We start from the raw sequence: 13146 nt of genomic DNA on the forward strand, positions 1-13146 counted from the left end.
GCTCAGCTGGGTATGGGGGCAGGGAGGGGGTCAGGGATTTTTGCTACCGGTTCTCCAAACCACCTGCCTCCATCGCTACCAGATTGGGCGATCTGGTCCGAACCGGGAGCATTTCACCCCTGATCTACATGCATACAATGCTTCTGTGAACTCTTTTCATAAAAGAGACAAAGCTCCCTCCGTTGACATCAAAACAGAACCAGAAACTTCCTCTTCTAATCTACCCTTTATGATAAGTTTCTCGTTCAAAAGCAAAATACTTCCTAGAATTAAGCTTCTCCCTAATAAAATTTAATAATCCAGGCTCTGAGCAACTTGTTCTTTGGAATAACTATTGCCAGTTGTGATTGGCACAGGAGCAGTCTCATGTCTTTTGAATAATGCTGCTGTTGTATTTTCAAGCAAAACTTTCTACTGAGCCAGCATTAAAGTAACTCATCACTGTCTGCATGGTACAACATCAAGCAGAGCCCAAGCATTTTACAGGACTTAGAATGTAAACTCTCAGCAAAATAAAAATCAAACTATCTATGCCCTTTTATTCATAGGGGGTAAAATCTCTTACCTTTAGTAGCTATTCGAACACACTGAGTTTTGGTCTCCTGTTTAAAAATAAATAAATAAATAAATACATTTAGTTAAAATTTATTACTATCACCAGTATATCATCTTGGCAAATTCTAAAACAGTAGTTTAATGCATGCTATTGTGTACAAATTATAGGATGAAGAAGACGTGAGTAATAGATGTTAAACCTAAATGCAAAAGCAAAATGAGATTGCACTAATCTGTATTTATATTTTTTCCAAGTATTATTGGATTATCCAAGTTTGCTTGCATATTCAGGGAATGGATTTTAGGTAAGCAAAAGCGCATCTAGCTAATCTCTCTATATATTGATTCTAACTGAATATATAATCTCAGCAGCAAGAAAATCTCACACTCTTCTTAACTGCTAAAGAATGGAAAATGGGTAGGAGGTCAACTTTTTAAGTTAACCAAAGCCTTAGTTGGTTTTTGTTTTTTTGTTTTTGTCCCTTTGAGTCAGGGTTGAATCCTGGTGACTGCCGGGAAAAGTTCCTCCAGTTTTCTTGGCAAGATTTTCACAAATGGGCTTCCATTTTCTCCTTCTTAGACTGAGAGAGGATGACTGATATCTAGCTGATGTGTTATCTACTACACCAAGCTGACTCTCCTTAGCTGTTGAAATACAAAGATATGATTTGAGTATCATCCTGTTGATCTAGCAAAATGCAGGCCAAATATATAGGAAGGTAGATACTTGTGACACAACTAATTCGGTGCAATATATAAAACTATATGCTCTCTCCAATTTTACATTCACATCAAATGTGGAAGAAAGTTCCTTACATTCATACTTCCATCCCTATTTACAAATCTCTAATCCAAGTTTAAAATTACAAAAATGAAGGTCCACATACCATCTAGAAAGAAATTTGTAAAATAGGTTTTTTTCTAAAGCCCAAGTTCAGAGATAAAGAAAATGTTTTGTATTCAGAGGATTCTAAGTTTAATTCCTGCCACCTCAATTGAAGACTGGGAGTAAATCGTACCATACGTGGAAACCAGTTTCACAATTCTATTAAACCAAACCATGGTTTCCTTATTTTGGCTTAGCATGCTATGGGAACCCATCCAAATGTACAGTACTTTATTCGAAGAACCAAGGCTACACATTCCATTGGTTAGCATGAATATGAACCCAGTCTATATATTATTAGGCATCTTTCCACACACATATATGTTTCTATATTGACACCAATATGGTTTCCAAAATTTTAAGTCTTCTGTTTTTCATCTGCTGATCTTCCTCTCAATTGAACTTACCAGTTAATTTGATCTTGTCGCGCTCTTTCTATGTGAGAATACATCACAAATTTTATGGTCATTAATTTAAGCACATACTAGCTTCAGGAAAATCCTCCAGCTCAACAAGCCATTGTAGGATGGTTTTAAAAACGATGCCATTTTCCCATCTTGCCACAATATTCAGCTAATTTTTATAATTACAACATTAGGCAAGAATTCATTCTAGGGGTTTGATGGTAAAATCAGTGAAGCTGAAACATCTATATTATTAACTGCAGCCAAAATGCAAATGGCAGGGTAGGAAAATCAGTCTTTCTAAAGCAGATTAATTATTCCGAAGACTACCAATTTAACAGCAAATCTTCCCTTGCTCCCCTCATCGTTCCCCAACCATCTGCTTCTGGGAGATCATAAGAAGGCAACCAAATCACAGCCCTAAATATTTCGGTTACTATCCCAAATGCTGTTTCTCTCTTTTCTTGTCTCATATTTCGGTTTATAAGATAAAATGACTCAATGGCATCAGGATGGGGGTTATCAAGTCATGTTGCTTTTCACAACTACAAGTGGCAGCAGTACTGAACTTCCTGTTGCTTTGTTCTCTATTGATATACATACTGAAATAGAAGCACTACTCAGTGGCACCAAAATTTCAAACAGTGAAGAAATTGCAGTAGGAACTTCTGGTCATACCTTCAACACCTGCACAGCAGTCAAGTAATTTCCAAGTTGTACATTGAGTTTTTGTACAAACGAGGAATAGACCTAGATCATATTTCAAATAAATGGCTTTTTAAAAAACACTCTTTTTTATTTGAAGTATGGGATGAAGGCTATGAGAACTTGGCAATTTTGAACTAGCCTGCCAAGCAACCTAGATTTTCTTTTTCCAAAACCAATTTAATATTTTGAACTGTGAAAGAGAGATGAAGAGAATTATTTAGAATAGAATAGAATAGAATAGAGTAGAGTAGAGTAGAGTAGAGTAGAGTAGAGTAGAATAGAATAGAATAGAATAGAATAGAATAGAATAGAATAGAATAGAATAGAATAGAATAGAATAGAATAGAATAGAATTCTTTATTGGCCAAGTGTGATTGGACACACAAGGAATTTGTCTTTGGTGCATTTGTTTTGAAAATGAAAAATCATAATATGGCTAAACTGATTTTACTGAAACCACTACTCTAAATATTTTGGGACACAATATTTTCCATTAAAAATGTTGTATGTGGAATTTGTGGATTACAGAAACTTTTTTTTGTTTTATTTTAGAAAAAAAAAAGATTAAGGATTAAGGCTTGAGAACAAAAAAATCACCACTTTCCTTGGAAATGTAATTCATGAGTACTAATAACAATATAAGAAAAGCTTCAGTATGACCAAAGATCTATAAAATATTTAAAGAAAAAAGAAAAAAAGTCCAGATTTCAACATTTGGTTGAAATGAACTAATTGAAATTAGAATTATACAGAATGAGACATCATGCTTCTGCTGACAGGTTTAAGAGACTACTAAGGTAAAGGAGATTGTAAATTTAAATTGTTCCCCTCCTCCTTTGGACACACACACACACACACACAGAGACACACACACACACACACACAAGATATTCTTTCAGACACTAGAATACCTCAGACTATACCAAAATATGAAACCAAATGTTGAAATCTGGACATTTTTTCTTTTTTCTTTAAATATTTTATAGATCTGTGGTCATACTGAAGCTTTTCTTATATTTTTATTAGTACTCATGAATTACATTTCCAAGGAAAGTGGCGTATTTTTTTTAACCCATAACAAATATTCTTGTATTCAACAATAACTTTTGATGTCAACTTATTACCACACATGACAGGTAAGAAACAAGAAAAAGAGTCAAAATTCCCATGCTGTTGTTGAGACCTCTCTCTTGATCATGGTCTTGGTCTTACAGTACAGGAAAAACAAATGATTTAGAGTCAGACTGTAGTTGGGATTGATTAAAATTGAATGAATGAATGTTTGGATGAATCAATGAACAATCAATCTATCAAACAAACAAACAAATAAACAAGGAAAAACCTGTATGCACTTACCTTTTCAACACTGCTCATGGCTTGAAAATAGATATTATACCCTTTCCGAGGCACCAAAGGTGGATTCCAGAAGCCTTGATAAGTTCTATTGTCACCAACTGTGAAAGCTGCTGCTTCTGGAAGATTGCCGGGAGGCAATTCTGCAGCAAAATAATAGGGCGAGCCATTGCTCAGGGCATTTTGGTATGTGACAGGAATCTGGTAGCAATCCATTGCACCGGTTTCTCGTTTGGTTCGATGAGGATGCAGCTCTTCAACAACAATCTGATAGGCGCTGTTCAAGATCAAGAGAAGAAGAATGCTAGAATGAGTGAGTACGTGACTATATAGCCATTGTGCAGCATGCTTGTTTTAAAAAAGCTATAGTAAAGAGATGGCAAGATTGGAAATGAACCCTCTGATAAACAGAACGCCCTATGATTTGGCCATGCTGGTTGAAGCATATCAACACGTGGACTTTGCATCAGTTCTGAACTGATCTGTATGTGTGCAATTGCATGGTCAGTGGATGGTAAATACTGAAGCAAAAGGTGTGTGTGTGAATAAAGTCCTTACAATCATTGTGCTCCCAAGAACCTTTCATAATTACTCTGCTATTATGGTTGCTAAGAAACCTCTATGAAGACCAACCTACAGCTTAGAAGAACAAGCAAAAAAAAAAAAGTTCTCTAGGTCAAGTTGTGTAAATGACTCTCAACAACAATATCTAGAAAACACATCTAAAGTAGAGTTATTAACTGACTTGGTCAATGGTATAGAACAGAGTTCTCCAACCTTTCTGACTTTGCGGCCTGGCCGGGGGGGGGGGAGGGGATGGTTCCACATGAGTGGTGGGGAAGTGCATGCACATACGTAGCTCCATCTGCACAAATGGCATGCACGCCTGCTACTCGCGCAAATGGTGTCCACACACATGTGTTTGCCTGCTGCTTGTGCAAGTGGGGATGCGTGCACGCACGCTCACCTACCACTTCTACAGCCCGGTTCCAAACAGCTCAAGGCCCGGTAGTGGGCAATGACTTGGGGGTTGGGGACCCCTGTCATAGAACATGGAAGAGATCAGAGTATCTATTTTTATCCCATAATCAACCATAAATCAAAAGAAACACAATGGAGATTCATGGCCATTAGACAGTGGTGGAATTCAATTTTTTTTACTACCGGTTCTATGGATGAAGCTTGGTGGGTGTGGTGTTGCTTGGTGGGTGTGGCTTGGTGGGGAAGGTTACTGCAAAATCTCCATTCCCTCCCTACTTCTGGGGAAAGAATACAGCAAAATCTCCCTTCCCACCCCACTCTGGGGCCAGCCAGAGGTGGTATTTGCCGGTTCTCCGAACTACTGAAAATTTCCGCTACCGGTTCTCCAGAACCTGTCAGAACCTGCTGAATAGCACCCCTGACATTAGATTCCTGGAAGGAGAAGACATAATAACAGAATAGAATTGGAGTAAAACCAATATTTTCTTTATAATTCTGCAAAGTTACGGCAGTCTGTTGTCCCTGTGGTGGGAATTCTTGCCTCTCTACATTTCTCAGCTCTCTCCATCCATCACAATCTCCTCAGCCAAAAGCCTCAGTACTTTGTGCCTAGCACCTGACTGTCAATTTTACAAGAGACTTTTTAATGCAAGAGGAATAGCAATTTTAAACCTAGAAAATGTTTCTTCACGTTAACCACCCAGATTTCTGCCTAAATAAACACATTATCGTATCAATGAATGAAATAAAATGAAATAAAAACAGAGGAGTGAAGTGGATACACTAGCAACTTATTTTATTTCCTGTTTGTGTGGAGTGGGAGCAAGAGTTAGGGTTATTTTTGTTTCTTCAGGACTGGCACAAGCTATAAAGATGGTTCATGGACTGCATGATTTTTTTTTTTTTTTACATTCTTCTGTTGCTAGCAGGAGAGTAGGTACCACCTGGCTTGCAGAGATTCCTGCCTATTCTCAGCATTTCAAGGTCAGCAAAACCGAAGACGGCTGCAGGTCAGTTCAAACTGCTACGGAAGGACTGGAGAATGGAAATACCTTGAAAATACCCCGAGTTAAAAGCTCAACATATCTGGTGAGCACAGGATTGGTCTTCAAGGAAACCCTTTCAACTTTAAAGGCTTTGGCATTTGAGCAGTCCAAGACTAGATTTCACATTACACAGAGTAATTTGTAATAGATTAAGCATTCTGCTTGATAATTTGCAGCATTTAAAGTTAGTGTTTGAAATGATAATACGGAAAGCTCAGTTTCAAGGCTCAACAGGGCAGCTCTAAGCCATGCCTGAAGCACCAAATTGCACTTGTCATGTTATTCCAAGACAAAGCATGTTGACAGGCATCTCTACCTTTTGACCTTGATATGACATCTTGACTCACAACTATGCAGATCTAAAATATAAACGACATCTTGTAATACAAGCACAGATGGAGAGAAATCTGTCCACTCTCTCCAAATAGTCGGCTCCTTTCCCTATAGTTGCCACTGAAAATTGTTGGAGCAGATGGCATTCAGCCTATTTAATACTGCAAAAAAAAAAAAAATACACCAATATTTATGTATGGTTGTATGTATGTACGTATGCACGTACGTAATTACTTACCTATCTATCTATCTATCTATCTATCTATCTATCTATCTATCTATCTATCTATTTATGCATGCTATTGGTAAACTTGCCAACAGCTTCCTCTCAAAGACAGCACTTGGTCATTTCTAAGAAAATGCCCATTTCAGCAGAGATCACAATTATAATCCTTTTTCATGCAGAAGAAAGAGGCAAAGCAAATAAAATGGTACAACCAGCTGAAATGCAGCATTCTGATCTTTTGATGGACAGTGCCATCATTCACAAAGCTTTACTTAAAACTCTCATTTTAAAATCAGAATAATACTGTAAATTATTTCAGGATCTTTCTCCCAGCCATCTGACAAAATGAAATATGATAAAAGAAAAAGTGGTCAATTCAAAAGGTAGGATATTTAACCCAGGAGATCTATCTCTATCTCTATCTCTATCTCTATCTCTATCTCTATCTCTATCTCTATCTCTATCTCTATCTCTATCTCTCTATCTATCTCTCTCTCTCTCTCTCTCTCTCTCTCTCTCTCTCTCTCTCTCTCTCTATCTATCTATCTATCTATCTATCTATCTATCTCCTGGTATATATATACCATCAGAAGGACTGATAACCTGAACCAGTTCAGATACATGACCAGATGTTCTATATCTGGGTTGTCAAACTCACAGCCCACGGGCCAGATGCATCACGTGCTCGCCACGCCCACACATAGTTTAGCGAAGGGGAAAAAATCACGATACGTCATGTGACACCAACATGACAACGCGAGTTTTACACCCCTGTTTTATATCCTATTCTCCCAAATCATGCGCTAGCTGCAAATATAAGACTATTCATGGGTAGAAGAAAAGGCCTTCTCTGGTGGAATGGGAAACTTTTCTGCCCCACATTTATTATATTTGGTCACTTCAACTATTTCAAGAGCCATGGTGGTGCACTGGTTAGAATGCAGTACTGCAGGTGGCTACTGCTGATTACTGGCTGCCAGCAGTTTAGACAGTTCGATTCTCACCAGCTGAAGGTTGACTCAGCCTTCCATCTTTCCTAGGTCAGTAAAATGAGGACTCAGATTGTTGGGGGCAATATGCTGGCTCTGTAAACCGCTTAGAGTAGGGCTGTAAAGCACTGTGAAGCAGTATACAAGTGTAAGTGCTATTCCTATTGCTATTGCTATTCTGAGGCACAGAACTGACCTCAACACCAACAGCTTCATCTAAACATACATGCAATAGATAGGAACATGTAGGCAGGCAAGAGAGACAAATTGGGATTTGTTCAAATTGGACAAAAGGGAAGCCTCTCAACCAGGCAAAGAAAAAGCAGGTGGTTTACAACCCAGACCTTGAAGGGAGAATGAGAATGGGGCTTTCCCATTTCCCATGAACGGTAAAACGAAAGCTGAGATGTTCAAGAGACAAGCAAAATGTGAGTCAAGGTAACACTGAATCAGGAAGGGACTTGTGATTTTAGGAATACCAAATGGATACCAAAGCTCAGCTAGAACTCTCTCTCAGGACTTCAATGAATAAAAAAATAAAACTCATTTTATTTCAATGACTGTCACTACTTTAACATGTTGTAACATCCTTGAGATTTTAAGGGGGGTGGTTTTCTCCAGTACACTCAAGGTTACACTACTGTTATGGGAGGGAACATAATAGATTTTTAATTTATTTTCATAATTCATGTATTCCTTCATTTATCAGAAAAGGCTGTGGATTTGTTTATGTTCTACCCACTGATGTTAAGGGGAGGTGTATTCCCTACTGAGATAGGTTGTGGCAACAAAAATACTACAAAGCCACTGTGCCAAGGCCAAAATGAGTAAAGCTCAAAGAATTTATGGGAAAACATGGTGGAAACTCCTCATCTTTCATCCTATAAATCCATCTCTGGCCATTATAATCAGAAAGTCAGGCAAACTATATATTTTTTCTTCCCTTCATTAACTATAGTTCAACTATCCAGACCTTGTTTTTAATCAAAATTACAAGCTGGTTTCCAAATCTTGTTGTGTTATTAGTCCTATGTTCTCACAGGACTGTCTCCAAAACATTGCGTTTCTGATTGATGGGGATACAGTCCTTCACAAGGCCTTGTTCAAGGTAACCTGGGATCATGAGATGGCTATTTTAATTGGTTTTTACCTTGGCTGCTGTTTATGCATTTTATTTTGTTGTTGCTTTTGTTCTGAACAGCCATTAGCCTCTCAGAGCCAGTTATGGGCAGCCATCTAAACTGCCTAAATAAATAAATATTTGGTTGCAGGGCTACTGAAGAAGAATTAAAAAAAGAACAACACAAATGCACAAATACCCTCAAAATGACACTATATAGCACTGCACACCAGAACAACTAGACACAAGAACAGTTTTTTCCCGAACACCATCACTCTGCTTAACAAATAATTCCCTCAACACTGTCAAACTAGTTATTAAGTCTGCATTACTATTAATCATCTCATTCATCACCCATTTCTTCCCACTTATGACTGTATGACTGTAACCTTGTTGCTGGTATCCTTAAGATTTATATTGACTGTTTCCTAATATGATTTGATTGCTTATTTGTTCCCTATGACTATCATTAAGTGTTGTACCTTATGATTCTTGACGAATGTATCTTTTCTTTTATGTACACCGAGAGCATATGCACCAAGACAAATTCCTTGTGTGTCCAATCGCACTTGGCCAATAAAGAATTCTATTCTATTCTGTTCTGTTCTGTTCTGTTCACACACAGTTAGCAGAGTCTATCTCTGAGCTAGAAAATCAAAGGACATTCTTCTATCTACATAACTGCAATGCAATTCAGGAAATAATTGTACCCACAATTCACTGGACATTGGATAACTTAGTTTTGATACATTTGTAAAAAATCCACCAATGAAAAGGTGAATGGTAGGGTGCAACTGAATGAAAACTGAATAGATAACAACTGTTAAATATGAATCCATGGAATCCCTCTATAAATTAGGTAATAATTTGGATGATACGATATCTGCAATATGGAAATAATAAAACTATAGTAGAGTATCCATTTTCTCAGTTACATTCCCATCTACAGTATCTGACTATTAATAGCAAATTACCTCACAGACTCAGGCCATGCTATGTCTCAAAAGAATGTCAAGTAATCAATTAAAATGCTCTTAATCGAGATTGGATGTGATTATAGTTATAACTATGACCTTTCAGGGTTAATGAGCCAGAAGCAAATCTACACCACTTCAAGATTAAATTCATATATTGTTTATTTTGTTTGGGTAAAATCGACTCAAGTAGCAAAAAGCAAGGTGAGTGTGATGCAGAACCTAAAAGCAGCCTGGGCAAAGCGTGATAAACAAAATGGAAAAGATTATTCTATGAATATGTTCAGATGCCTTTCAATGAAAAGATGTAAAATTGTCTGCATTTTGAGACTCTAGAATCTAAATTTCCAAGATTCACCTAAACAGCTGGACTACTCCGTTGGGAACACAGGCAACTAATCTTAAGACTTTACAGACATAGCTGCTCTGATTTTTCTGAGCAGCCAACGCAACCCAACCAACAGGGCTTTTGCTCTCCGAAATACCAAGTAATCAGTGAACTTGTCAATGTCAATTTCCATCCTGTTTAGAATAATTATAATTCTTGCCATGTATACATATATATCTGAACTAAACTGTGTTGTTTCTCTGTGTCATATAATAATATATGTGGGTATGTGAGTGTATACATAATATCTATTTATCTATCTATTTATTTATTTATTTAGCCATGTTTATGTAGCGTATATTGGAGATGGTGACCCTTTGAGAGCTGTATGCAAAGAAATTTCATTTTAATGTATGCCGATTAGTGTACATTTAAAGTGACAATAAAGTTATTCTAAGTCTAGTCTAAAAAGTGTAGAGTGCATATATAAAGCCAAATGTCAGAGGGGGGATAGGCTTGATAAGATTTTATTTAAGATTTAGACTTCGAGAATCTCCTGGGAACAAGAGTGAATCTGTGAAAGAGAGATGGGTTCTATTTAAAATGGTACCAGGCTGCTAACAGCAACCTCAGGAAGGTGCCAGAGCAACTTTCAATCTGTTTTCCAAGGCACCTGAAGGCCAGACAAGGAATAATGGATGGAAACTGATCAACGAGAGATTCAACCTGGAAATAAGGAGATATTTTCTGACAAGTGAGAGCAATCAACCAATGGAACAGCTTGCCTTCAGAAGTTGTGGGAGCTTCATCACTGGAAGCTTTCAAGAAGAGACTGGGTTGCCATCTGTCAGAAATGGTGTACTGGTCAGAACTCTGAAGGTGATTTTAAATTATTGAAAGATGTTTGAGTCTAACAATAGAGAAGCTGGTGCAGTGATGGTGGATTGCAATGGCATTCATATAATCTCAGTATATTCACACTCAGGCTATAAAAAGACATCACATTTATTAAATAAACTAATTACAGGTAGTCTTCGAGTTATGATGACAATTGAGCCCAAAATTTCTGTTGCTAAGTAAGACATTTGTTAAGTGAGTTTTGCCCTGTTTTACGACCTTTCCTGCCACGGTTGTTAAGTGAATCACTGCATTTGTTAATTTAGTAACAAGGTTGTTATGTGAATCAGACTTCCCCATTCACTTTGTTCGTCAGAAGCTTGAAAAAGGTAATCCATATGATATCGGGGTACTACAACCGTCATAAATATGAGTCAGTTGCCAAACATCTGAATTTTGATGCTGCAAAAGTTAGGTAAGTGTGAAAAACGGTCGTAAGTCGCTTTTTTCAGTGCTGCTGTAACTTCGAACAGTCACTAAAAGAACTGTTGTAAGTGGAGGACTACCTGTATTGTGTATTCAAATAAACTACATTTAAATAACCTAAGTAACTTAAATTAGGGTAATGAGTCTTTCAACTGACTAGAGAAGCTGAAACCTTGGATTTAATTCTAAATGGTGGCTGTCATTTGATCTCCAGCACAAATGTGTTGTGAAGCCAAAAGAAAGAACTGACCACAATGCTATTCCAAGAGAAGAGAATGTATCTAGCTCAGAATTGAACTGCTGGGTTCAGGCTGCTCTCTGAGCTTGGTTGTTTTTTTGTCAATGTTTCATTACCAGATTAGGTAATATTATCAGGGTGAGAGAATATCAGGTTCACTGGCTGTATATATAATAGCTTGCCCTATCAGCCATCTAGGTTGGAAGCACCATGTCTTCAGATTCTAGTTAGAGAGAAACAATGAATATGTGTTCAATTCCCGCTTGGGAGTATCCCAGAGTCATTTGTTTGGACATTGTGAGAAACAAAGTGCTGCTTCTTGTCCTGATTCAGCAGAACTATTCTCATGTTTTTATGTTAATTTAGACAATATCAGACAATATAAAAGAAGATGGTAACTTTGAACCTGGATCAATAAAATCAATAGAATATCCGTAATATTTCGTTAGCAATTTCCTGATACATTTATTTATAAATCGGAAGATACTTCTTAACAGAATGGTAAATCATTTGTCCCTGTGTGTCTGTATCTGTGCACCTCCACATATATCTCATTTTTGAATAAATATTTATTCTTTACTGGCTGAGCTGAGGATTTCCAGCTTGGTAAGAAATAGCTTTATATTTCATTGTAAACACTGATTCATCCAGTCTTCCTTTGTATTTCAGATCTGCTGTTTGGCTTACAGCTTCAGGAGGCCATAAAACACTACAGATTACGATATAACACTTGGCAGGCAAGACACGATTCTGCCATGATTAGAACTGTGACTACCGCAGCATGTTGCATCTTAAGAAATGATTGACAGAACCTGCAATTTTGAATTGGATTATCAAACATCTGCTTCAAGGGCCATGTGCAAGGAGCAGGTAAGAAAGACAATGGCACATTTATACAGGACAGGCTGACTTTTACATGCATAATTTCTATCTTAAATCAAGAATAAAAATGACGGAAATCTATCTAAATTATATAGTCTCATGCAACTCAATATTGTACCTGTGGCCACTGAAGTAAGGCCTACTCTATTGGAATAAAGCCTTTTTAAAATCACATAGAATAAACACTAAAACAGTTAACAAAGTGCAAGACAGTTACATCACAGAGACTTCAGATAATTCTTTCATTGAATTAACATCTTTTGATAGGGGGATAAGTTGTGCAATCTTTTGGTAGGATTATTTTTTTAAAAAAATGTGTTAAGGTCTTAGCTACAGGGACGGCATACCCAAACAGCAAAGCAAAATAAAACAAAACATGGAAACCAACTCAAAAGTGGAAATATCCCATCCCATTTGCACGATGTCATGGTAATATCTCCTTGTCCACTCTACTCTTTGGTTGTCAAATGTGTGTATGCACGTGTATGTGTGACCACACAACTCTCAAAAGGTTGCCAGCTGCTGATTCAATTCCCCCCCTCCGTTTTTTTACATGAGAATTTTCATGTATTTTCCATTTTTACCTGATAGGCGCTCCTTTGGCTTGTGCTGGTCTCAGAAGTACAGTTATGGTTGTGGCTGTTTCATTGAGAAAGGCATCAATACCTTCATAATCTGGTAATGTGGGAGCTGGATCAACAACAACAACAACAAAAAAAAAGGATATCATAGTTAAAAAATATGCAGGTTTCCCAGCAGCTTTTCACAGTCAAAAATTACTTGATGACCATTTTGTAAAC

At 37.3% G+C, this 13146-nt stretch overlaps 1 protein-coding gene across 13 annotated transcripts in view; it reads right to left on the reverse strand.

Moving 5' to 3' along the window:
- The window catches only part of PTPRK (protein tyrosine phosphatase receptor type K), a 393200-nt gene that overhangs the window by 69939 nt on the left and 310115 nt on the right, over positions 1-13146 (reverse strand). For all 13 annotated transcript variants that reach the window (XM_034418777.3, XM_087882792.1, XM_087882790.1 and 10 more), the window contains exons 11-13: positions 12931-13036; positions 3910-4183; positions 566-602 (exon numbers count right to left, since the gene is read on the reverse strand). In XM_034418777.3, coding sequence (XP_034274668.1) covers positions 566-602; positions 3910-4183; positions 12931-13036 — 417 coding nt within the window. The remainder of the gene's footprint in view (positions 1-565; positions 603-3909; positions 4184-12930; positions 13037-13146) is intronic.

Source organism: Pantherophis guttatus, chromosome 1 (assembly GCF_059756535.1).
Source record: "Pantherophis guttatus breed Tessera chromosome 1, ASM5975653v1, whole genome shotgun sequence".
In the NCBI taxonomy this organism is placed as follows: domain Eukaryota; kingdom Metazoa; phylum Chordata; class Lepidosauria; order Squamata; family Colubridae; genus Pantherophis; species Pantherophis guttatus.